Below are 23,772 nucleotides of genomic sequence, written 5' to 3'. Positions count from 1 at the left end.
AGGGATCAGACGGGCAATTGTAGACAATAGTTGAGGAACCTTTCAAGTCACCACCTATGAGGCTTCTACCAAATTTTAACAAATACGAAGGGGATTATTAGAAAGGCATAACAGAAAACCAAACCGAAACAAGTCCTAGCTGCTCCAACATTCACCACCAGATACAAAACTACCCGGCAAGAAATGTTGCAGTGTCACTAAGATCATACATCTTGCGCATCAGTGTGGCGGATCCTGGATTATTATACATGTGATGCTTAAACTTTTTTGGTTTAAATTTTATTAACTTCAATCATTTTATTAAAAAAAAATTATAACGTAGTAAGAGGAATGCATTGAGTTTAATCCCTCAAATGCATAAGTAGAAGAGCTTAAATTAAATAAACTTAATTATGTAATTTTTTAAACTCTCTAGTCTCTAATGACTTATAACCTATTCTGCTCTTCATTCCTTGTAAATTCAACCATTTCTTCAATATAAATTAGCAAATAAAAACTTAGTATTCCAAAATGAACAAAGCATAGATTGATAGAAACATCAATCAAGCATTCAAGGAGTCTGAGAAATTAAAATAAATCTTAGACAAACCCAAGTTACCTATAAACAACAATTTCAGCAAGTAATCCCAATTGAGAAATTTATCCCTCAGTCCCTCACATCATCACATCCCTCTCAACAATTTTTGTAAACTAGCCTCATTGTTGACACATGCCGGTGGCCGACGGAGTTGCATCCGTGGAAGGCGTTGGTGGTTTTGGCAGAGATAGTTCAATCAGGGGGCTTTGAGGGATTGAGCAAGAAGAATATTAAAATAATTAAATTGAGGAAGAGAGAAAGTCATTCGATAGTGGTAGGAATTTAGTGTGGGGATGCTTCAGTACAGCTATGGGTGGCACTTAAAACCGAAAAAACTGAAAACTGAACCGAAAAAACCAGACCGAAACCGGAAAAAACCGAATCGAACACAAACCGAACTAAAATTTAGAAAACCAAACCGAACCGAATTAATCGGTTTGATTTCCGATTTGGGCACATAAGAAACCGAACCGAACGAAAAACCGAACTATTCATAAAACAATGTCGTTTTACGTTTATTTTACATAATATTTGATTTGATTAATGTAATTTTAGGTTTATATCATATATAATTATATGTTTCACTTTTGTAGTGTTATATATAAAACAAACATATATATATATATAAGCGGATGTGTAATTACTAAATCCGCCTCAATATGAAGCAACTATATGAAGGAAACTTCTCGGGATCGATTGACACTAGTCGATATGATTTATATATATATATATAGTGACCCTGTAAAAATTTCATCCAATTCGGAGCTCGTTTGACCGTCGGAATTTCCGGTAAACCGAAAACAATACTAATATGTCATAAGGGAAGACCCATTACCAAAATGCGAACACCAAAAGCCGTTTGCATATCTTAAATCACCTAATTTTTATCACCAATTGTGTGCGGTCGCACCAAGGAAACCCATTTGGCAAAGCCCCGGTCAATGAGGATTTTAATATGTTAAAACGCCACTTTTTTAGTTGACCGTTAGTACGAACGGTCAAACCATGTCCAAAACATACGAAATTTTTATGGGGTCCCTAAATATATATACAGATCACATCTGCTGGTGTCGATTGACCATATTTTGAACTAGAGTTGGCGATCGCCTAAGTGTCAACTAATGTATCATAACCTTTTATATTAGGTTTAAAATAAAACTATCGCATTATGAAGCGGCTATATGAAGAAAACTTCTTGGGATCGATCGGCACCAGCCGATCTGATCAGTATATATATTTAGTGACCCTATAAAAATTTCATCAAATTCGGATCTCGTTTGACCGTCAGAATTTTCGGTAAATCGAAAATACCACTAATATGCCCTAAGGAATGACCTATTAAAAATATGCGAACGCCGAAAGCCATTTGCATATTTAAAATCACCTAATTTTTATTACCTATCGTGCGTGGTAGTAACGAGGAAACTCATTTGGCAAAGCCTCGGTCAATGAGGTTTTATTATGTGAAAAAGCCTGTTTTTTGGTTGACCGTCGGTACGGACGGTCAAACCATGTTCAAAACGGACAAAATTTTTACGGGTTCCCTAAATATATATACCGATCACATCTACTGGTGTCGATCGACCATATTTCGAACTGCAGTTGTCGATCGCCGAAGTGTCCACTAATGTATCATAACCTTTATATTAGGTTTATAATAAAACTATCATATTATGAAGCGACTGTACGAAGGAAACTTCTCAGAATTGATCGACACCATCCGATGTGATCAATATATATATATTTAGTAATCATTTTCCCTCGTTTGACCGTCATAATTTCCGATAAACCAAAAACAACACTAATATGCCCTAAGGGGGACCCATTACCAAGTTGCGAATGAGAAAAGTTGTTTACATATTTAAAATCACATAATTTTCGTCATTGATCGTGCGTGGTCGCAAAAAAGAAACTCATTTGACAAATCCCCGGTCAATGATGTTTTATTATGTGAAAACGCCTCTTTTTTGGTTGACCGTTGATACGGACGGTCCAACCATGTCCAAAATGGATGAAATTTTTACATGGTCCCTAAATATATATATCGATCACATCTATTGGTGTCGATCGACAATATTTTGAAACTAGAATTTATTTGTGACTTTTTTTTAGAATGTTTTATAATAATTCTTTTATTATTTAAAACCCTTACATTAGAGTATTATATTTTTTCCCTATACAAGCTCGCAACGTCCGTTGACGAGCCTTAGATTCAGTCCGGTTAAAAAAAAAAACTGAAAAAAACCGAACCGAACCGAACAGTTCGGTTTTCAATTTGGTCTATCGAAAAACTCCGAACCGAACCGAAGTTCAATTTCAGTTCGGTTTCGGATTTGAGCCCAAAACTGAACCGTTTGAACCGAATGACACCCCTAAGTACAGTTAACATTAAAAATGAATAAATCAATTAATACTACTTTTTTTTTTCTATTAGTTGGGGGATGCTTGAGCATCCCATGCATAGCTGTAGATCCGACCCTGCTGCGCATCCATTTTGCCATGGAATACATTCAAAGGTTGAGGTACTTGGTCGAGATATCTGGTGACAAACCAATTCAAGAACTCCTCCTCTGTAATCGGAGATAAAGCAGATAAACTGAGCTTCTTTTCTTCTATCAATCCTTTCAACAAAAAAACGTTGACAACTGCACACCTAGGGATGATTCTCTTCTCCAAGCTGTAACTGAAGAGATTGGGATTTTTTGCCATCTTGTGTGCATGCCAACCCATCTTGTTCACAAAGAAATCCATTGTTGCCGTTATTTTCTTCTCCGACGCCATCATACACTGGCCACAACCTCAAGGCAGAAAGAATATCATCATCCGACCAACCCCAACTCCTATAAGCCTCTTCACATCGTTTCCATGTCGTCTCTTTTCCACATAATGCGGCCATGGCTTGCACAAAGCTTGACGTTCGACGGTCGAATCCCAATTGTTGGACTTGACCCACAAATTGACTGAACATTTCAGACGTATACGTCAACATACGAGTTTCATGTGTTACCATCTGGGCAATACGGGACTGAGGCATGCCCAACTCCCTCAAAAACCCAATATTGTGCATTACATTCTTGGATTTTGGCCCGAAAATCGATGAGTTGCGCTTCAAAAGTTTGACGACCTTGACATCAGAGAGCCCCAAGCTTTGAAGATAACTATAAGCGGGCCTAATGACGTTTTCCATGCTTCGAGACAAGACCCATGGGTTGTGGGTCAGTATTTTTGCAAGGTCGAGCCTTGAGATTCCTATGGAGCAGAAGAATTCAAGCTTTGGCAAAAGGGTTTTCTGGGTATCGGCTACCAGAATACATGGGTGTTTCCGTACAAGAGTTGGGATCTGGGTATCTGAGAACTCACTCTTTCAAAAGGGCTAAAACAAGAGTTGGTTTCTCTAAAAGATTTAAGCTTTACCTTGTTGGATGCTTTAATGGCGCCTTCTGGGGGCAGCCCATATGAGGTAATGAGGTAAGAGACTGTAGAATCATCTTGGCCTGGTTGAATTATGGGGCTGCTGCTGATGAGTCTTCTACCAAAATGTGAGGCAGCTACTGCAACAAATCCTTGATTGCTGCAGAAAAGACTAGACATCATTGGGTGTGCGGATCTGACGCTCTTGCCGAACATGTAGTAGGGAGCCATACTTCACTCATTAGCGAGAATGGAGAATTAGAGATGGCGAAAATCAAACCGCACTAGGGTTCCTCGCTGTTTTGGTTCTCCAAATTAAACCTCAACGCTTTCGTTGGTGGGTTTAACACTTTAACATTTCTAGGCTCGACCGCTCGAGAAGTGTTATTTATTTGTCTTCTTTTATTGCATTTTGTTAAGAAACAGCGTTACTATATCTGATGGTCTAACACACACACACACACAACATATATCTCGTCTCCTACCTCCAATCTTCCTGATTGTGCATTCAAAATAGATATACAGTGTGATTGACCTCAATTGGAGTAACACAGATCACAAATCAATTTTTGTGCATCAAATAATGTTTTTTTTGTCAACTAAGGCAAATATTGTTTTTTTTTGTCAGCATCAAATATTGTTTGATCATGACGAATTAAGGCAACACGCCATGACTGAGTAGAAACCACTATATCAAGTCCAGACTCGTATCAATTACAAATTATGAGAAACTGTTTTCTAATCCAAACTTGTTTTCTCAAGTAGTGCCTATTAGCTTGTAACTATGTTACCTTTTGCAAATCCAGTTCGCCTTGGTACACATCCTACATCAAGTAGAATACACTGAATCACTGATGATACCTGCTAACAGATAACATCACGGATCTCACCAAATGAAATCTAAGGAGCATATCCAATGTTCTTTGTTAGCAGTAGGCTAGTAACATATCGAAAGACATTGTTAACAAACAATATTGATGTTAGAGGGGTGGGAAGGCGGCCCCAATTATACCTTACTAGGGATCCATCTGAGTGTCATCAGCAAGATATAAGACCCCAATTAGTCTTCACATGAAGATGGAAAGAGTAATGAAATGTTCATATCTTAGCAAATTATTCTGTGCACGACTGCAAGTATCTAACAGCTTCATTACATGTCCCCATTAACTTGACTACTGACTACTACTGAACAAATTATTCTAGACAAACTGATCTAGCATAATTAAGGGATGGACTAAGCAGCATATGAGTTCTGCTTGAATTCTCCAGACTGCACGCATAAATATTCACATGAAACAAGAAAAGCAGTATATGAGTAATGCTTCCATTACGAATTGCGTGGAACCCTGATTACAACTTACTCAATTTCATGTTGCATAATCTTATCCTGGCTGGTTTGGAGTCCACAGCTATCAATTAAGCAAGTCTTTCTCTTTAGACACACATAATGTGATCAGTAGTTGGCATATATAGAATTATAGAACAGCAACTAGGGACACTGGTAAAGTTTTTCCCAACTCTGGCAGACCACAAAGCCGATGAGCAATCTAGGACAATGGCGGAAAAAACAATGACATAGAACACCTTCAATTGCTACTGATTCAAAGAATGTAACAGAACATGAAAATTACAAGTAATCATTATTCTGTATTGAACTACGTGAGTGCAAGGCTCAGATGTTTTATGGGAAACCACTTACTAGTGAGAAGGTTCATACATGAGGATTCACCGTCGATTGGATTTTATCAGACTGAACCGCATCCTTAAACTCGAGCAACTGAAATACAAGTCCAAGGGTAACCCCTTTCGAGTCACCACCTAAGAGGCTTCTTCCAAATATCAAATAGCACCACTAGATTCAAAACTGTCCTGCCAAGAAATGTTGCATGTCACTAGGATCATACATCCTGCACATCCAATTTGCCATGGTATACATTCAACAGTTGAGGTACTTTGTCGAGATATTTGGTGACAAACCTACTCAAGAAGTCCTCCTCTGAACTCTTAGATACAGTAGATAAACTCAGCTTATTTTCTTCTATCAATCCTTTCAACAACAAAACTTTGACAACTGAACACCTAGGGATGATTCTCTTCTCCAAGCTGTAACAGAAGAGATTGGGATTTGTTGCAATCTTGTGTGCATGCCAACCCATCTTGTTCACAAAGAAATCCATTGTTGCCATTATTTTCTTCTCAGACTTGATCATGCACAGTGGACACGACCTGAAGGCAGAAAGAATAACATCATCCGACCAACCCCAACTCCTGTAAGCCTCTTCAGATCGTTTCCATGTCGTCTCTTTTCCAAATAATGCGACCATGGCTTCCACAAATTTCGTCAGTTGAGGGTCGAATCCCAAATGTTGGGCCTCAGCCACAACTTGACTGAACACTCCAGGCTTTTTCATAACTATAAGAGAATAATGTGTTAGCATGAAAGCGATACAGGACTGGGGCATGCCCAAATCCCTCACAAGTTGAATATTGGGAATCACACTCTTCGATAGATTGGTCTTGAACATCCATGGGTTGTTCTTCCAAATATTGACGACCTTGACATCAGAGGCCACCAAGCTTTTGAAAAAGGTATAACAGGGTATAATTCTCTTCTTCAAGCTTTGCCCGAAGAGCATTGAGTTGTAGATGGGTAAATTGCAAAGTTTGAGCCTTGACAATCCTATGGAGCTGAAAAACTCGAGCTTTGGCAAAAGGGTTTTCTGGGCATCGGTAGCCAGAATATGTGGGTATGTCCGCACAAGAATTGAGATCTGGGTATCTGAGTATTCATACTCTCTCAAAAGGGCTAAAACAGTATCTGCTTTTGCTAAAGATTGAAGCTTTACCTTGTGGGATGCTTTAATGGCTGCTTCTGGGGACAGCCCGCATGAGTGAACCATGTACGAGACTGCAGAATCACCGCCGGTCAGTGTGACTGTGTTTGAACTAAACCACCGGCAAAACAGACGGGAAAATGAGGATGGAATGGTCTTGCTGATTATGTAGTTGGGTGCCATTTGAATTTGCTAGACTCTGATTTGCTTTCTCCCGAAATCCCAATTCGAATTGATCACTCTTTTTTGTTTCAGTTTAACAGATACGGAAAAATGTCGAAAAGCCCGCAGCTAGGAAATGAGACCCCAAATAGTCTTTACATCAGACGAGAAGGGTTTTAGGTACATGAAAGGGTTTATCTGATGGGCTCACCCACAACAGCACAATATCACTATGGACACCCATTCCATCAGTTTATTAAGTTCACTATGCTATTTTCTCTGATTGTAATTCAGTACTGGCTTGCATTTGTCGTTTTTAGGAGTTTGTTCTGCTTGTGGCTTTATATTGTCAGTTTGGCCTCTGAGTTAGGCATGAATGAAATCTTTTCTCTAACTTAGCACTCTATCATTATCCGTAGTTATAAAGAGAAAGATCCTTGCTTAGTTATACTTGAAACTTGATAGATGTGGATTCTGAACCAACTAGGATAGGATTATGGTACATGAAATTTATAATGGAAGTCATGTTAAGCATACTGAATAAGTTATAACCAGAGTTTAATCGCTGACCCTGCAATTTTTAATGGAAGTACCGGTTTTCTTGTTCTTGTATTTGAACATATATATATTTGCAGTCTTGAAAATTCAACCAGTACTGGTATGCTTCAGAAGAGTGTAAAAGCAATTGACTGCATATTACAGAATTCTAAACTAATTGATGTTTGGATAAATAGATGTGAATGCAATATTTTCATGTGTCACACAGGAGTAATGTCTTGTGAATGTAAAAGAATACCTTAGACACCCCTACCAACTGCTCAACGCACTCATTGACCAACTGATAATGACCCAAAACTTTCCTACTCGACATGTTCAGTGCAATGGAGCACCTACAGCATATCAACTGTCTTCAACATCTTTAACTACCTTATTTCTTAATCCAACAGGAGGGAGGGGAATCTCTGATACAACGAATGCAGGTTCAAATCATCTCTCTTCATACAAGTGAAATGAAAACAGTATAGCCATCTTAGACCGTAATTCTTCTCTATGAACTTAGACTTAGACTTGACTTCATTTTGTGAGACAGACTTGATCTGAGCACATGACAGCGATTCAGCAATCTACCTAAATCATCAAGGGTAACGTTTAGCCAGGTCAATATATTTGAATTGCTCAAACTTTGTTTTGTTTAAAGAGCAGTACCAAAGAACACCAACAGAATTCCAAACTCAATAAGATTCCAGCACTGTTTGGATCGAATAATTAAAGTTGTCCATGAGCATAGACCAATGGTCGTAGTACCCATCGAACTTCGGCACAGAATCCCTCTCCTCCGATTCCATCTCTCATTCACTCTTCTCACCTGTTTCTCTCAATCACTCTATAAGAAACTGCGGTCTTGTAACACTCTTTCTCCATTTCAATCAGACCCCGTGATGGGGCTCTGATACCAGATTTTTTAATATCAGAAGCACAACAACACAAACCGGAATTGGGAGAATACTTGACTGTAATCATTATTTGCAGTCTGGACTTTAAATAGCCTTCCAAGGAAAACTGAAAAACAAAGCAGCCCACGCCTTGCACTACTCTAGTGCGTGGTACACGACTACAAGAAAACAGTCAAATCTAACATGTCCCTATAAACTAGAGATTATTAACAGAAGCAAATCTCAGATAATAATCTACCTAAATACCAACAATGAGGATTCACCGTTGTTTGGATTTTATCAGACTGAACCGCATACTTAAAACTCGAGCAACTGAAATACAAGTCCAAGTCGGCTTCTGGACACGATAGTACTTAACCCCTTTCGAGTCACACCACCAAAGAGGCTTTTTCCAAATATCAAGTATCCTAGCCTAAAGATTAAAAAAACCAATTACGATATAATTTTTCTTTGAGTTTGCTATCACCGCCAACATTCCTCCAAATTACCATAAACTATATCTACAAATATTGATTTCTTCTTTGCAAATAAAGTAAATTATTAAACATATAAATAGTTGGAGGGTATTCTGGTAAGTATGAGGAGGTGCACTTGAGTTTTTAAATAGTTAGAAAGTTAAATAGAGGTGTATTAAGTATCCAAGGTCTATATAACAATATTTGAGGTGTAACTATAACCCCCATATGCCAGATAATGGTGGCCGCATTCTTTGTGTGTGTAAAGAGAAAGATCCTTGCTTGGTAAGCCTTGGTTATACTTGAAACTTGATGGCTGCGGATTCTGAACCAGTCAACCAGGTAGGATACGATTATGGTACATGAAATTCAGTAAGTCATGTCAAGCACACTGACTAAGTTATAACCAGAGCTTAATCGCTCACCCTGCAATTTTTAATGAAAGTATCAAGTACCGGTGTTCTTGTTCTTCTATTTGAACATTTATATGTGCAGTCTTGAAATTCAACCAGTACTGGTATGCTTCAGAAGTGTAAAAGCAAATGACTGCATATTACAGAATCCTAAACCAACTGCTCAACAGACTCCATGACCTACTTGTCATGTTCAGCACAATTGTAGCATCCACCTTCTTTCTTAATCCAACAGGAGGGAGGGGAATCTGATACAACGAATGCACGCTCAAGTCATCTACTCTTACTACAAGTGAGATGAAAATAGTATAGCCATCTCGGACCTTAATTCTTCTCTATGAACTTAAAGTTAGACTTGACTGCATTTTGTGAGACAGACTTGATCTGTGCAGCGATTCAGCAATCTACCTAAATCATCAAGGGTAACGTTTAGCCAGGTCAATATATTTGAATAGCTCAAACTTTGTTTTGTTTAAAGAGCAGTACCAAAGAACACCAACCGAATTTATAGTCCCCCTTTCTATAAAAATTTGCCCTTAAATAAGAGTAAAAGTTTCAACACCAAAAATACAACTAAGCAACAAACAATATGACATTACCTGATAGATTGATGCAACTAATTCAAGAAGCCATAGAGACGATATTACGATTATACAAAACACATTCAATTAAACTATGTAGCACCGACACCGACACCGCGACGTGACAAATCTAAAAAACCTAAATTTTGACATGGGGTCGACACGAAAATTTATATATACATTAATAAATCTTAGAAAAGAACAAAAGGAAAACGATGAGGTTAAAACAAAACTTGAATTATTTCTGTTTTATTTTTATTTTTATGTTTTTATTTAATTTAAACTAATGATATGATGTGTCAATCAAAGTATCGGGAAGTGTTGGAAAAATCAATATTTCTGACACGCTGAAAGTGTGAGAAAGTGAGTGTCGGGGAATAGCCTTAGAAGTGTCGGTGCTACATAGCAATTAAATGAGAAACCTCTTCCTACTTAGAAGGCACCATCCAGTTCTTCTAGTGGCGCCTGCAGGTTCAACGGCAAAATCCTATAGCTATATTACGGTGTCATCAAGATCAAACATCCTGCACATCCACTTTCCCGTGGTACACATCCCACAAGAACTTCTTTAAGAAGACCTTCTCTGAAGGGCAAACTCAACCTCCCATCTTCTATAACTCCCTTCAAAACTAAAAACTCACAACTGAGAACCTCGGGATGATTCTCTTCTCCAAGCTGTGACACAACACCCTGGTATATTTTGCAATCATGCGGGACTGCCACCCCATCTTGTTCACTAAGAAATCCATTCTTCTCCTCAGATTTGGGCATGCACAGTGACACAACTTGAAAAGGCAGAAAGAATATCAGAATCCGACCAACCCCATCTCCTATAAACCTCTTCACATCGTTTCCATGCAGTCTCTTTTGCAGATAATGCCACCATGGCTGGCACAAAGCTTGACTTTCGAGGGTCGAATCCCATTTCTTCCACTTGACCAACAAGTTGACTGAAAAGTTCAGTCTATATCGTTATAATTCTAGTATAAAATGTTAGCAACTGGAGAATAACCGAGGGGGGCATGCCCAACTCTGTAACTAGCTGAATATTGGGTACAACAGTGCTGGATAGATTTACCCTGAAAATAGATGAGTTGTACTTCAATATCTTTACGACATTGAGATCAAAGATCACCACTTTCTTGAGGAAGGTATAAGTGGGTACGATGTGGTTTTTCAAGCTTCGGCACAAAAGGTATAAGTGGGTTGTAAATCAGTGTTTTTGCAAGGTCGAAACTTGACATACCTATAGAGCTGAAAATGCCGAGCTTTGGCAGAAGCGTTTTCTGGGCATCGGGTAAGACAACTTTTGGGTGTTTCTGAACAAGAGTTGAGATCTGGGTGTCTGAGAATTCATACTCTCTAATAAGGGCTAAAACAGAGTCTGGTCTCTCTAAAGATTGAAGCTTTACCTTGTGGGATGCTTCAATGGCGGCTTCTCGGGACAGCCCACATGAGTTAGCCAGGAAAGACTGTAATGTCGCCTTGGCCGACCGGAATATCAAGTCTCGTACAAAACAACTTGTTTTGAAGACTAAAACTTGAAGAGAGACTTGACCAACCTACAACTAATTCCAATACTGTCATTACCTCTGAACACCGAAAATTCTCTTCTTGTTTATACAGCTTATCTGTACACAACGTATAGGGTGCCAGAAAAAGAAACTGAAACAAGCGTATCTAGAACCTTTTTTCTGCAATGTATAAACATACAATTAGTATCCTCATCTCAACTCTATGTTAATAACAAACTCAAGCTGTAGGGACTAATTTCTGGGACAGCAGGGCCTCCAGGGATCCAGGGTCAACTACAGGCGGGCTGCAAGTAAAGTTTTGGCAGACGAGGGCAACCACTTTGTCTGCGGCAATATGTTTCTTTGCCATAAGCGCAATGTTGCTATTTTTTTCTTCCCAGAATTGCATCTCTGCCGAATTAGTTGGATCAATGTGAATAACCTGTCATTGAAATTCAGGAAATTAGAGTGATTAAAGGATATCATAAACTGATAAGGTTCTTTCATAACTCACTGTTTTGTTAGTATCATATGATGCATGAGCAGCGACAAGCATGCTTTCAAACTCTACATTTCTCCGGCCAACAACAACAACCTGCTTCCGAGAAGGAACATTGAGCATATCTGATGCACAACACATTAAAGGTACTGCCATGGCCATATCCTTTAATCTTGTCTCAAAAACTGCCTGTTAAAACGAAACAAAAAATATGAAGGGAGACATATTCGTGGATATTCAACTTGTAAGATCAGAAGTTTGGCTAGGCATAACGAACCAGAACATGTTCAGCCTCTTGTCTGTAATGCTCCGACCTGCTGCCAGATAGCATGGATGCCAATCTCACAAGGTTGATCACAGAAACCGAGTTTCCAGAAGGCTCCGCCCCATCATGATCTTCCTTCACACGAAGGAGAACACTGGGGTCATCGCCCGAGGTATTAAAATAGCCACCTCCCTCTTTATCAAAAAATATCTCATCCTGGATAAAATCTCAAACAAACTCGCATCAAGACAATGGAGGAAGGTGGAAACTCACAATAATTTAAGATGACAAGTAATGTTTCTTGCCTGCATGTCTTGCAGTTCAATTGCCCAAACTAGCCAGCTGAGATCACCACCAAGTTCATAAAGATCCAATAACCCCAAAACAAGAAAAGCATAATCATCTAGAAATCCAGGTGCTTTAGACGGGCCTTTCCTAAAGCTGTGTTCAAGTCGACGAGATTTCTCATTGTACAGGTGCCGCCTGATGAAAGATGCTGCCTTCTCCGCAACTTCAATATACTCCCCCGGCTTGAAATATTTGGAGTGCAATACACCAAAACAATCAGTAAAGTAGCAGAAAAAGACGTCCAACAATGTGATTCTCATGAGTCATGACTACCCTTTCAGTCCAGGCCCTATGAACTAATAGTTATTACATCTAAGGAATGGACAACAGTAATAATGTCTTGCTATAAGATATTATGAACACTTGAAACTACCAAAAGTATTAAATTTAGGCATCACTCGAGAAGCATTTTCCATAACTGGTAAACCTTCCATCTATTAACACCTCATCCCCCTATTAATAAAGTGAAGTTGGTAAACTCTTACATCACTGCCAACAACTGGAAAGTTGAACTTGATCTCCTTGGGTTCATTCTTCAGAATTTTAGAAGCTCTTGCAAAGGCTGAGATGGCCAATCCATTCCATGCTACAATTACCTGGCAAGCACCTTCTATATCAATTTATGACTCACAAATAAAAGAAAAGGATGACTGTTTGAGGTATAACATACGACAGTTAAAAGAGAAACACCTTGTCATCCAAATGTGGTCGCGGCCGACTACATCTTTTCTCGAACAGCTTTCGCTTGCTCCGACCCAGAATATCAAGGTACTCCTCAACCGACAAGGAAAACTTTGATGCCTCAGAATCATTTTTTCTCTCAATGAGCACATTCTTACCCTTGAATTCACTTTGAGGATCACTCAATCTGGAGAGGTCACAGTTACCTGCAGGCTTTATGTAATAGTGGTTCTTAAAAAGTGTTGCATCCTCTCCAAGTATATCTTCAACCTGTACAGAAAAAGATGATCAAGAATAGAAAGATAAAAATAAAAGAGTCGACCAAGTATTGTACTCTTCACTAGTGACAGATAAAATTCACACCATTGAAGTGGACATGGAGCCCAAAATTTAAAAAAAAAAAAAGCAATGGAGAAACCTCTTTGCTAGACCAAACATAAAATGCTCCTTCCTTTTTTCTGGTAGCACCTTCCAACTCAGCACTATCAGCATCTTCTGCTGAATATATTTCGCCTTCTGGCCCTATCATGTCTCTCCTCAGATAATCAAGAACATCCCGAGCAATAGATGCATAAAATACATCTTTGGTTATAGAGAAGGCATCTAGGTAGGCACTAGCAAGTTGCCCTTGATCATACAACATCTTCTCAAAGTGTGGTACTACAACAGAACAGAACAATTTGTTACGAAACATATCAAAAGAGACACATGCATCATAATTTGTGACCATGCTATGAATGCACTTGATTTAAACAGTTCAGTCTGCCATCATGCTCTGATGATAGAAATTGATGAAAATTATTCCTTAATAAGGAAAAACTAACCATGCCAGCACTCATCCACACTATATCGGTGGAAGCCACCTCCTATGTGATCGTGAATCCCCCCTCTTGCCATGCATTGCAAGGTGAAGAGAACCTTTCTAACAACTTCACTGGCCTTTCCAGAACTTCCAGTCTCCTCCAACTTCTTTGAATAATAAAGCATCAGATGAATCTCAACTGGTCTAGGAAACTTAGGGGCGGATCCAAACCCACCAAAATTTGCATCATAACTTTGGGAAAACTGCAACAAGATTGAAGCACGAGGTTCAGGGAAATAGATGCACCACTCAATTAAACAAAGCTGACATTTCATACAGCAGAAAAAGCAAATGACATGTTTTTCACCACAAAGCTTCATTATGAGCTTCAAAACTTAATGACACATTGGTGAGTTGGTGACCAACACGTCCCAAAATGCTCTCATACTGAAGTGGAAGAATGGGAAAGAAAATATGCAGCCGATATTTGACTTGGAACACCAAAAACTAAGATAGGTAAACCCATACTCAGGGAAAACCAGACAAGAAAATTCACAATCAAGGATACCTACTTGCTCAGCACAGAGACGCAAAGCATTCATTGGAACCCCATCCGACAATTTTTTAGAGCTTGCACTAGTTGACAGTGCTTCTGACAACTGTTCAATAGCAAAATCTCCGCTCTTAATGAGCATATCCCTCTTGGTCTCCCAGGCTTCTTTGACCTTTCTGAAGCATAAAATGCAGATACATGTAACATTTAGAAAAATCAGCATATTATACTGCAACTTTCCAAGTATTTGTGCCAATCAAGTAAACCATCTAAAGGGAAGGGGTGGGGTCGCTCAATTTACTCTCTAAACATGTGTTCTCACCCAAGTATCGTCTTAAATCCTGGTCTTCCATACTTGTCCTCTGGGGGAAAGTAAGTTCCACCCATCAAAGGTTTCAAATCTGGTGAAAGGAACACGGTCAGTGGCCAGCCTCCACCACCATACAGGGCCTGTACATAGGTCATGTATACCTGGAGAAATGAAAAATGTTCTCAGCACATCAAGCTGCTCATGAAACAGATGCAAAATTGGTACCATTTTCTGAAAAAGAAGTTTATTTCCAAACAAATAACATCCATTTGCGCCAAAGTTAACCATGCACTGGAATGTAGATGCCCCAACTTTTTCTCATATATTTCATTAGATCATATTAGAGTTTATATGGTTCATCTTCGGACACAGTCTAACTGGTATTAATCACCAGTGGAGTATATAGACTTCTAAAGCACATTACACATTTAACCTCGTACACATGACTGTAAAACCTTTCCGTTTCGCCTCCTTATCTTTTGGAAATACAGAATGCTCTTGAAAATCTCTAATATTGCTAAAAATATCATAGCAAGTAGAAATTCAAAGACTTTCAGAAGTAAAAAAGATCTCCCAGTCATATGTTAGGATCTCTTGAAGGCCTACTAATAACTTCTGGTATTAATGGATGTTAACTTCGTAAGGACATCATCATGAATCACTCACCTTATCCACATCTGGCCTTTCCTCCCGGTCCACCTGTGTCAATACTGTGTTAGGAAAAAGAAAGAAAAAAACTACAGAATATAAGTGTTTAACTATGACACTGTCTAACATGAAAATGTGGTAATAGAAATTAGCAACAGAATCATCTCGACTCACCTTGATGCTAACAAACCACTCATTCAGCAACTTGGCAACGCCTTCATCCTCAAACGACTCAACCTCCATAACATGACACCTAAATGACAGTTCCACACCAAACAAATCAGTTCCATTTCATCCCCAACTTCAACATCCAATACAAGTATTAAGTCTGATGAGAAACCTCACCAATGGCATGTGCTGTACCCAACTACACATGTAAAAAGCAGCACACTTTGAATGAGTAATCATGTAATAAAATGCGTCAACATATAATAAGGCTAGAATTATAACAATTTTTACTTGATAAGAAGATGGGCACATCTCTCTTTCGAGCTTCGGCGAAAGCCTCTTCACCCCATGGATACCAATCAACCTTGTAACACAATCAAAATCCCATCTTTAATATAAATAAAGCAAACAACTTTCAGCTCAATCATGGCAAACAAATAAAAACAGAGAAATCCGAGGTACCGGGTTGTGGGCGTGCTGAAGGAGATAGGGACTGTGCTCGGCAGCGAGGCGGTTGGCGTGCCTTTGGGAAGTTGGGTTTGAAGTGTGTCGGTCAGCCATGGCTAAAACCTTGGAAGCGTAGAAGGGTCGACGAGAGATCAAAGAGTGCGGAAGTGAGTGTGGTTTTCTGGGCGAGGAGAGTAGTAATCTTCGGTGTGAAGAGAGGAAGCAGTGACCAAGTTTTCGGAGCATAGAATTGTGGAGAAGCAGAGAAGAAGAAGAAGAAGAAGAAGAGATTGGTGTATGTATAGAAGGAAATGGAATGGAGGAAGTAGGTGGTGCCATGTGTAGGGAAGTGAGTGACATGTAGATGCTGCGCTTGTTTGACAGTTGGAGCGGATTTGACTGTGTTAACTAACTAACATGTGGCCCAGCCTCCGTCATGTATATATGTAGTCTTTCAGGATAGCGGGTACCTTTACAGAACAACAGAAATGAACAAAGAAAGAAATACGTAACTCTATAAACAAATAATTGTCATTGTTATGGGATTTGGTTATAAGCAATTTGCCTCCCTCAGAAAACGCACCTGCAACTTTGTGGTAAAGCTCGTCGTAGTCGCAGCCTTGATCAGCTTCATCGTTTGGTTCATCTATTGCATGAGTCCATGAGAATACCGAGTCCACATCTCCCCGAATTCAAGGTGGAATCAGCCACCGTCTCCCGACTCAATACGGAAGGCTCCTTATTGACCGCCACTTGGTACATCTCTCCTCGCCAGTCGCCATTAACCCCAACCGCAATCACAAAATTTACTTCGACAACGCCCATGCAGGGGTCAATTACAATTACGGTGACACTCCAAACCTTTATTTTTGAGAGCAATGCATATTTGCTTTTCGGTATACGAACTTCATCAGACATTGGTGTCCTAATTCTGGCACAACTCAACTCCTCAACTCTTCTGAGTTTGAATTCCACTGGTAATTAACTCCTTCCGTACCCAAAACACCATATCTGCAGGTTATACCAGTGGCAGACCCAGGACTTGAACCTAGGGTGGACTTAAGTTTGCCCATAGAAAAAAAAAACTTCAGGAGAAAATTCATTAACGGGAAAGGAGAGATACACATAAAAATTGAGGATATAAAGCATTACTTCTCAAATGAAATGAAAAAAAATAAACTAGCTAAATTTAATTCTACGGTTCGATAAAACTTCAAACTCATGTATAATCTCCTCATTGTCAATAGCCTCGGCATACTCTTTCTCAATGTGAAGTACCAAACAATCATCAAGATACTCACCTTCCATCTTGTTTCTTAGTCTATTCTTAACAATATTCATAGCTGAGAATGACCTTTCAGTGGTTGTTGTAGACACAAGAATAGTCAAAATAAGACTAATCAATCTATGAAAACATAGGAAAAAATTCAAACTTCCTTGTTTGCACCAAAGTGTGGCACAATTCTGCAATGGATTCTAATTTCTTGAATTTTGGATCACTACGCATATCCTTCTCATAATATGCACACTCCAATTCAAGGTGCACATTTTACCATCATCAAAATCAGCAGGATAAAACTTCTTTGCAAGATTGCAAACATCTTTAGTTTTGAAGCTTTTGAAATCATCACGAGGATCCAAGGTTGAACCAAGTATAAGGAGTTCTGAAGCTTGTTCTGAGTATCTTTTGTTCAACTCACTCAACTAATAATCAATCAAAATATTGAACAAATCTCTACGGTAGTGATGCTCAATTGATATGAAATTCTGTTGTTGGCAATCACGACATGTTCCGGATTTGTAACGTGCACTCATATCTGACATATCAAGGTCATATTTTTCACAAAAAGATTCAACATCCTTTACCAAATCATCCCAACCTTCTTCTCTCATCTCCTGAAGAAGTGCCTTTGTAAGTCTAACAAAGTTCATTGCTTGCACAAAGTCGAGAGCTTTCCGCTGTAACGTCTGACAAAGAAAATCAGTAACTTTTATGACTTTGTTCATTAGAAGCAAACAGAACACAAACTCAAAAGATCTCAAAGCTTTAAGAATAGCTTCAGCTTGTCCTTCCACCCTTTGATCAATCGTATCATTAAGAGTTTTCTTTGTTGAACTAAACAATTCAACCAAACTCTTAATAGAACGGAAATGTGAGCTCCACCGTGTAGCACAAGCTCGCTGCAAAGTACAAATTTGGTTTAGACCACTGCCTGTCTGAAGTTCTTTACAAGCTACAAGATTTGTAAGTTCTTCTTTTCTCACTTCTCTTAATGCAGAATGCCGCTTAGCAGAAGAATCAACAAAATTCACAATAAGACTCAAGGTTTGAAAGAATTGCCAGATCTCATGAACTCTTTGAGCTGTAGCATTCAATGTCAATTGCAAACGGTGAGCATAACAATGCACAAAGTATGCATAAGGACAGTCTTCAAGAAATAATGTCTGCAATCCATTATAAATGCCTCTCATATTACTAGCTCCATCATACCCTTGACCTCTCATGTTTCTCACTTGAAGATTGTACATAGTGAGAACTTTCGAGATCTCATTTTTAAGAGTCTGTGAGGTAGTGTTAGGAACACCTAGAATCTTAAAAAATCATTCTCGAGTCAAGCCTTGAGAATCAACAAATCTGAGAATAATTGACATCTGCTCCTTACCAGAATTGTCTAATGCTTCATCAACAAGAATACAATATGGTGAGTGCCCAATCTCCACTCGTATCTTGGTCCTCACTTTATTACCAAGAATATTTAGGAGTTGCTTTTGAATTTTGGACTTGTGTACTTAGCATTTGCTGGAGCATTTAACACAACTTTATTAAGCTCAGGACTCATTCTTCTAAAGGCTTTTTGAACTTCCTTAAAATATCCTTGGTTCAAGGAACTTTCGGATTTATCATGACCTCTAAAAGGAGCTCCTTGATTGGCTAGCAATCTAATACCCTCTATTGCAGCCTTAAGCCTCAATCGGTTGTCTTCCACATCCTTCAATGACCTTGAATGTAAAACTGCTTCAATCCCCTTAGTGGGGTTTCTTAACGAGTCTCATTTTTGCATTGCAACATTATGTGCAGAATTAACTCCTCCAACATGCCTTAACAACACATTATCACTTGGGCAAACCCTCTTCCAATTTCTAAACCCATCAACCGTGAAAGCCTTATGTGTATTCTCTTCGGTTTCAAAAAGAAAACATGGGAAGCAATAAGCTTTATCATGAGCAATTGAATACTCAAGCCATGGGTTATCCTTGAACCAACTACTCTGAAACTTACGTTGTTGACCCCCTTGTTCACTATATGGAAATGATAATTCGGGTTGAAATGGACCTAACAAACTATAGGCTTTTCGAATATCATCCCTCATATTTATTAGCTGTTTCCAAATAGGACAACATAATCCAGGATCACGTTGGAGATCATTGATATTATCTTGTGGTAATGACTCATTATTATCTTGTTGTACTGGCTCAGGAATGGAAGGTTGGGGTGGATCATCAATATGTGGAGTGCATACAGAAGGCTCATAGATGACATTAGGACTAGATGATTAATTTCTTCTCGAAAAACCATGAATCAATATATTTTGTTCTCTTCGGTAAATGCTCAGACATTATAATCTAACACATATACATCAAAACATTGATATTCAATTATTCAACTAAGTGAACTGACAAACCAATTCATCTACATGTTTATATATATATATATATATTCAATTTTAGACAATATAATCTAATCACAAAGACACAAACATGAAACATGCAATCTAAAATCAGTTAATCAAACATATAAATTGAGATATTCTGATTATTCTCACCTCAATAGAGCTTGCTATCTCATTCAATTATGATATTACCAACTTGCTTTTCAAAACCCCAATAATTCAAGTTTGAAAATTGAAACCTCACTACCACGGCTTCAGATTTAGTGAAGTCTTTTTCAATCTTAGACAGCCTAATTCATCAATCTATATTAGTATTGAAATGGAATCTGATGATGCATAAATGCAAAACCTCCACAAATCCCCCAAATTTATTATGAAACCCTAAAAATTCAATTAATCAATTGACATTGCTTACATAGAGTGAAAGGAGGGATGAGGGAATGACTGAGTGAGGACTGAACTCACTCAAGCACTCGATCAACTGTGGAGGGACTGAGGGAGGCCGGAGAGCACCAAAGTAATTAAGGAAATGATGATGGAAAACACAGAGGATAAGAGAAATGGTTCAGTGGCCGACTGTGATATATGCTTGTATTATATATTGATTTATTGGTTGATTGGGTCAGCCGGTCAAGACTTCTAGCTTCTATGGGCCAAGTATAATTATTTTGATAGTTATATATGTATAGCATTAGAATTTTTTTTTTTTGCCGTGAGAAGTGGGTGGACTTGAGTCCACTCATCAATATACTTGGGTCCGCCCCTGGGTTATACATATATAGAGAGTTAGCTAGTCCATGGTAAAGTAACCTGGATTCTTCATTCACCTTTAGATTGAATTCGAAGCACAACATCTGGTTGTCTAGCACACCTTCATTCAATGGCTTATAAGAACCTCATCCCCAGGCCATTGGGTCAACTAGGTGCAAGTCCGTCGGATGCCTCATATGCGGCTTCTTCGTGGTTGTGCTCTTTTTTGTCGCAATAGCTGCAGTTTGGTTAATCTATTGGCTACTGACCCTGTTGAGTGCATATCTCCCCCAGTTCGAGGTGAAATCAGCCACCGCCTCCGAGCTCAGTGAAAATGGCTCCTCATTGACAGCCACATGGAACATTAGTCTCTTCACCAAAAACCCTAATTCCAGAAAATTTCTTAGAAAACACAAAATTGACGTCAAAAAGCAGAGGTCCGCTACCACTACATGGGGGACCAAGTTATCAGGCTAGGGAGTACGCAACTGTCTCCCTTGTCTTCAAAAACAAGAGAAGAGAAAAATCTCGATTTCAAGAGAGAAGCGGTGGCGATTAGCGTAGTGGATCGGCAATTCTGTGGCATAACAAATCTCCATCGACATGTCTAGCGGATTGGTGAGGTTTGCTGTTAGATTACCGGGTCCTAATAAGGCGACCTATAAGCTGGTTAATCTAGGGGTGGGTACGGGACTCATCCCACATCTCATCTCATTTTTTTGAAACGGGACAGAATTGGGATGAGACTAGGATGAACATCGAGGTGGTCGGAGACGGCGACGATGAAAATCAGAGGTGTTGTGGAGGAGGTGGAAGTGGCCGGCAAGATGGGAGATAACTCAGAGAATGATGAGTTCTATGCATTGACGAGAATGAACAAGAATGAGGTTGTTGAAGACATAAACCTAAAATGAAGGGTGATGATGAGATATTTAATGGCTAGGATTAGAAGTTATTTGATTGCGGGACGGGACAAGATGAAACGAAATAGACATTATTCGTCGCAGGTCTCATCCCACTATTATGAAATGGGACGGAATCGGGACGGGACAGACGTTTTTAGACCTTCGTCCCCTCCCACCCCTATGACTTTCGGGACAAGATTGGGATATCAACTTTTATGCCCACCCCTAGATCAATCTACTGCCTAACGCTGGATATGGGTTTGAGGTCTCCTGCGATGAGCTTGATATTGAGTTTCTCGGGAATAATAATGGGATCGGCTTATTGACGAGTGAGTCTCTGTGCTCTGTTCATTAATAATCATAAATTAATCTCTTTTAATCTTTTTTGTAGACACTAACTTATTGGTTGCAAGTGTTTGGAATAATCTATAAGAAAATTTGATTTTTTGTTTAAACACAAAAAAATTTGAGTCTTTTTAACTGAAATCGAATGATTCAATTCTCAAGCTTTATGTTTGAGCTTATTTGTAGAAATAATTCCGAAAAAAAACTTGAATATCTCACGTACGTGTACGGTGGGACGATTAGTTCATCTATGACTTGCATGGATTTAGTCCGGAAAATGAGTTCTCTTACGACTCACAACGTACGTGTGCGCTAGATACAAAATTATGACTTTAGGCTATTAAATTTGAAGATTCCTATATTTTAATTATTGGTTAGCCAAAATTGCGATAAAAGCTACAATTGCTCCATGCATGAAGATGTACACTACCACTAAAGGTGGTAAATGGTTCGAAAAACCCAAGTTTGGCACGGACTCGGCTCGTTAAAAATCAGTTTGGTCCGGCCCGATTCCGTTTTGAGCCCGGCACGGTCCGAATACGATAAATTAATGGGTCAGCCCGTTAAACACATAATTTAATATTGTTTATATAAATATTTAAACAATTATCATTACTAGACTCGAATATTATACCTTTTAAATTAAAATCTCTTGATTATTTTAACTATAATATTTCACAAATATTATCAATATAGTGAAGAAAACGTCATTGTTTTGACATACGTAACGTTTTAAAAATAAGATTATGAAATATGTTGTAGTATTTTATTTATTTTACTATTCTAAATAGTTATATAAAACAAATATTCTAATTACATAATATATTTTTTATTCTAAATGTGCCTTATAATGCTAATGAGCCGGGTCGGCCTGTATCTTGGGCCATTAGTCGGGCTGAGTTTGATGTTTAAGCAAATAAGCCGGCCTGAGCATGATATGGGCACAATTTTGGCCCGCTTAAAATGGGTCGGGCCGGCCCGTTCCGACCCATTTGCCACATCTAATTACGACCATAAACATGGTTGGTTTTACTACATATAAACATCATTATTTGAAAAAGGAGCAGCGTGAGCTTTCGATGAATCAATGCGTATATGTATATTTATGCACTCCCTCCTAGCTCGATCAGGGCAATACGTACTTATCAATCTATCATGGACACATATCCAGATCTTTTATGTAGCTTGTAAGGCTGAGAATAGTCGGATGGGTACGTTTTTTAATGGTAATATGGTACATCAGAACCTTTTCTAATAAGCACCCTCTTGTTGATGACTTATTAAGAACCAAAGACTTAATTATTAATTAGACATATTTTTTCATTTCAACCGTAAATTTTCAGCCAATTTGGTACTGATTAAAGTATTAAAGTAGATCAAACTAGTGAACGGACCAAAATTATCAAGCATGAACCGTTGCGAACGCCAAAACAGGAACCACCTAACCTGACTAATCTATGCAAATGCAGCCAAGATTACCATATTAGTTTGATGAGCTAATTGCAGATGCATCAACGAGCCTGGAGATGTTTGTTGCAGATATCCATAGAAATTGGCAAGAAAAACGAGACTGGTTGCAACAGTCGATATCTACAAATTATTGCGTACCTCTTGGTTGAAATCTACAAAGTCGCTTTTTCTGATCCATCAGCATCTCGTCTTGTAGTAGGTTTTGGATTCGCTGGACATTGTAGAACATAAAACTCGTCCTACCCCAACTGAATTTCTTCAAACAGAATGGTGGAGTTTCGTTCCTAGAACTACTCCGCTGGGCAAACCCTTGAGACGATCAACATTTTAGCGCAGGCAAGCTCAATAGGCAATAAATGATTCCGAGGAGGGTGAGGTTCTCGACACTGATGTCTCTAAGGGAGCAATGAGTGAAAGACCTATTAATCTATTATGAAGGAAATCCCATATGCTGCTAGAAGAACTACGGCCAACAATGAGGTCGGGAGCTTGAGTCCAACTAATCTCAG

The 23,772-nt window shown here is 38.8% G+C and overlaps 3 protein-coding genes across 3 annotated transcripts; all 3 read right to left on the bottom strand.

Moving 5' to 3' along the window:
• Positions 1-3,007: 3,007 nt before the first annotated feature.
• Positions 3,008-4,219, bottom strand: LOC126784166 (uncharacterized). The gene is made up of 3 exons (XM_050509652.1): positions 3,992-4,219; positions 3,284-3,938; positions 3,008-3,198 (listed from the first exon to the last, which is right to left on the bottom strand). Exons 1-3 carry the CDS (start codon positions 4,217-4,219, stop codon positions 3,008-3,010), a joined length of 1,074 nt encoding a protein of 357 aa, XP_050365609.1.
• A 933-nt stretch (positions 4,220-5,152) lies between these two features.
• On the bottom strand, positions 5,153-7,062 carry LOC126784363 (uncharacterized). The gene has a single exon (XM_050509825.1). The coding sequence runs from the start codon at positions 7,003-7,005 to the stop codon at positions 5,887-5,889; it is 1,119 nt and encodes a 372-aa protein (XP_050365782.1). The 5' UTR covers positions 7,006-7,062; the 3' UTR covers positions 5,153-5,886.
• A 4,388-nt stretch (positions 7,063-11,450) lies between these two features.
• Positions 11,451-16,415, bottom strand: LOC126782482 (uncharacterized). The gene is made up of 15 exons (XM_050507741.1): positions 16,138-16,415; positions 15,967-16,039; positions 15,853-15,874; positions 15,682-15,760; positions 15,526-15,558; positions 14,872-15,020; positions 14,569-14,725; positions 14,019-14,259; positions 13,613-13,854; positions 13,204-13,464; positions 12,999-13,109; positions 12,471-12,695; positions 12,178-12,381; positions 11,916-12,089; positions 11,451-11,843 (listed from the first exon to the last, which is right to left on the bottom strand). Exons 1-15 carry the CDS (start codon positions 16,366-16,368, stop codon positions 11,640-11,642), a joined length of 2,406 nt encoding a protein of 801 aa, XP_050363698.1. The 5' UTR covers positions 16,369-16,415; the 3' UTR covers positions 11,451-11,639.
• Positions 16,416-23,772: the final 7,357 nt, after the last annotated feature.

The sequence above is a fragment of the Argentina anserina genome, chromosome 2, assembly GCF_933775445.1.
Source record: "Argentina anserina chromosome 2, drPotAnse1.1, whole genome shotgun sequence".
Lineage (NCBI taxonomy): Eukaryota > Viridiplantae > Streptophyta > Magnoliopsida > Rosales > Rosaceae > Argentina > Argentina anserina.
The sequence above is the reverse complement of the archived record's forward strand: the minus strand, read 5'-3'. Positions and strand labels throughout refer to the sequence as shown.